Genomic DNA, 1,959 nt, shown 5'->3' on the forward strand with positions numbered 1-1,959 from the left:
CTACTGAGCATGCGCACCGCTCCCAGGCGGAGGGTTCCCGGCGCCGCCGACCACCCGGACCCTTTACTGAGCATGCGCACCGCTCCCAGGTGGAAGGTCCCAGGCGCCGCCGACCACCGGCCTCTCTACTGAGCATTCGCACCGCTCCCAGGCGGAGGGTTCCCGGCGCCGCCGACCACCCGGCCCCCCTACTGAGCATGCGCACCGCTCCCAGGCGGAGGGTTCCTGGCGCCGCCGACCACCCGGCCCCCCTACTGAGCATGCGCACCGCTCCCAGGCGGAGGGTCCCGGGCGCCGCCGACCACCCGGCCCCCCTACTGAGCATGAGCAGCGCCGCTCCCCACCCCCCACCCCCGGCCCTGTCCCGGTCGCGGGCCCCGCTCCCTGCAAGTTGGGGTGTGCGGGCAGCACGGGGGACCCGATGGGGGGACTGCCCTCGGCCCTGCGTACCTTCCAATAAAGAACCCCGAGCCGGCGCAGCTGCTCCAGGCCGACCGGGCGGTTGGGCTCGGCGCGGTGGGGCCGCCTCGGGTCGTCGGCGGACTCGTCCATGTACCAGGCCTCCACCATGGCGGAGCCGGGGCGCCGCGAGCACCCCCTGCACGCCCCCCGCCCCTGACCCTGGCCCGCGGCTTTGGGAGGCAGCGGGCGAAGAGCGGGTGCGCCGCGCGGGGAGGCCCTTATCCCGGGGCGGCCATGCGGGGCGGGGCGGGGCCGGCGCGCCCGGAGCGCTCCCGGCGGGGGGAGGGGCGGCGGGACCGGGGGCAGCTGCGAGGAGGAGGGGGCTCAAGGGGGCGGGGCGGAGATGGGGGGCAGCTGCGGGCAGGGGGGTCCAGAGGTCATCTTGACCAGAACAGTCTGGTGAAACAAGCAATACTGACGTGACACAATTTATACTTTAGAGGACGGAGATTAAGTGCCACCAAAGAAGCCACGCCACCCATGTGGGGCGCAGCGTGGCTTCAGGTCAGGTCGCGTCACCACAGAGGACCCAGGTGTCACTCAGGGTGGAATACCGCGTCCTCTCCATTCCCCCCATCTTTGCAGTATCAACAGTCTGCTCTGCATCCCCCTTCCCCATATGGCGGGTTATGTTCTAGGGGAAGAAAAACAAGCCTGCCCTTCCCATTCCTTGAATTGATCATCTGTTTAGCAGATTGGGAAAAAAAGGTTCATTTTTCAAAGCAATCAACCAGAAGAGATCCGATCATCCCGCCATCCGGCACAGCCTCTACAGGGAATCAAGTAACTGGGAAGCCCATGGGACTGAAACTAGACCTAAGCCGGCACATCTCCAGAACCTACAGCCCACTCTGAGCTCCAGGAACACTGTACACGAAGCACACATACACTTTGTGTCGGGCCCGCTGCTGCAGTCCCACCTCTCCCTCTTCACATGCGTGACCAGCTGCTGCTTGTCCCCCGGGGGACACCTTCCACGTCACTGCCCATCTTCTGTGCTTCATGACAAGGCTTCATGACCTTGTCTCTGATGGGGGTCGCACCTCACCAGTAAAGCTGCAGGGCTCACCCCTCCCTGCAGACTGCTCACACAAGGTGACCCAGGACCCTGAGTTGCCGGATCCAATCATGCACTTCTGGTCTGATCTGCTGTTGCCCTCAGCTGCCCCCTCCCTTCCCAAAACGCTTCCTTCTCACTTGCCTCCAGCTCCCTCCTGGTTCTTCTTGGCGTCACCGCAAAGTGGACTGTCCTGTCCTCTGTCCACACACACTCCAGGTGACCTCATGCAGTCCAGGATACGCGTTGACTTCCACAGCTTTCTCCAGCCGGGTCCTCTTAGAGACCCGGCTGGGTGTCTAACTCGGCATGGCCACACCTGTGGCGAATCAGCCTGTCAAACCTAACTCAGCCAAAGCAGAGCTCGATTCCCGCACGTCCAGGCAGGTCTCTCCCCAGCCTTTCAACAGCCCTGTCAACAGCCGCACCAACCACCCAGT

At 64.7% G+C, this 1,959-nt stretch overlaps 1 protein-coding gene across 1 annotated transcript in view; it reads right to left on the bottom strand.

The window, feature by feature from the left end:
• The window catches only part of LOC118007344 (1,2-dihydroxy-3-keto-5-methylthiopentene dioxygenase), an 11,184-nt gene extending 10,456 nt beyond the window's left edge, over positions 1-728 (bottom strand). The window contains exon 1 of the mRNA XM_035000378.1: positions 451-728. Coding sequence (XP_034856269.1) covers positions 451-570 — 120 coding nt within the window. The 5' untranslated portion in view covers positions 571-728. The remainder of the gene's footprint in view (positions 1-450) is intronic.
• Positions 729-1,959: the final 1,231 nt, after the last annotated feature.

The sequence above is a fragment of the Mirounga leonina genome, unplaced genomic scaffold (assembly GCF_011800145.1).
Source record: "Mirounga leonina isolate KUSES-001 unplaced genomic scaffold, KU_Mleo_1.0 Mir_118, whole genome shotgun sequence".
Taxonomy (NCBI): domain Eukaryota; kingdom Metazoa; phylum Chordata; class Mammalia; order Carnivora; family Phocidae; genus Mirounga; species Mirounga leonina.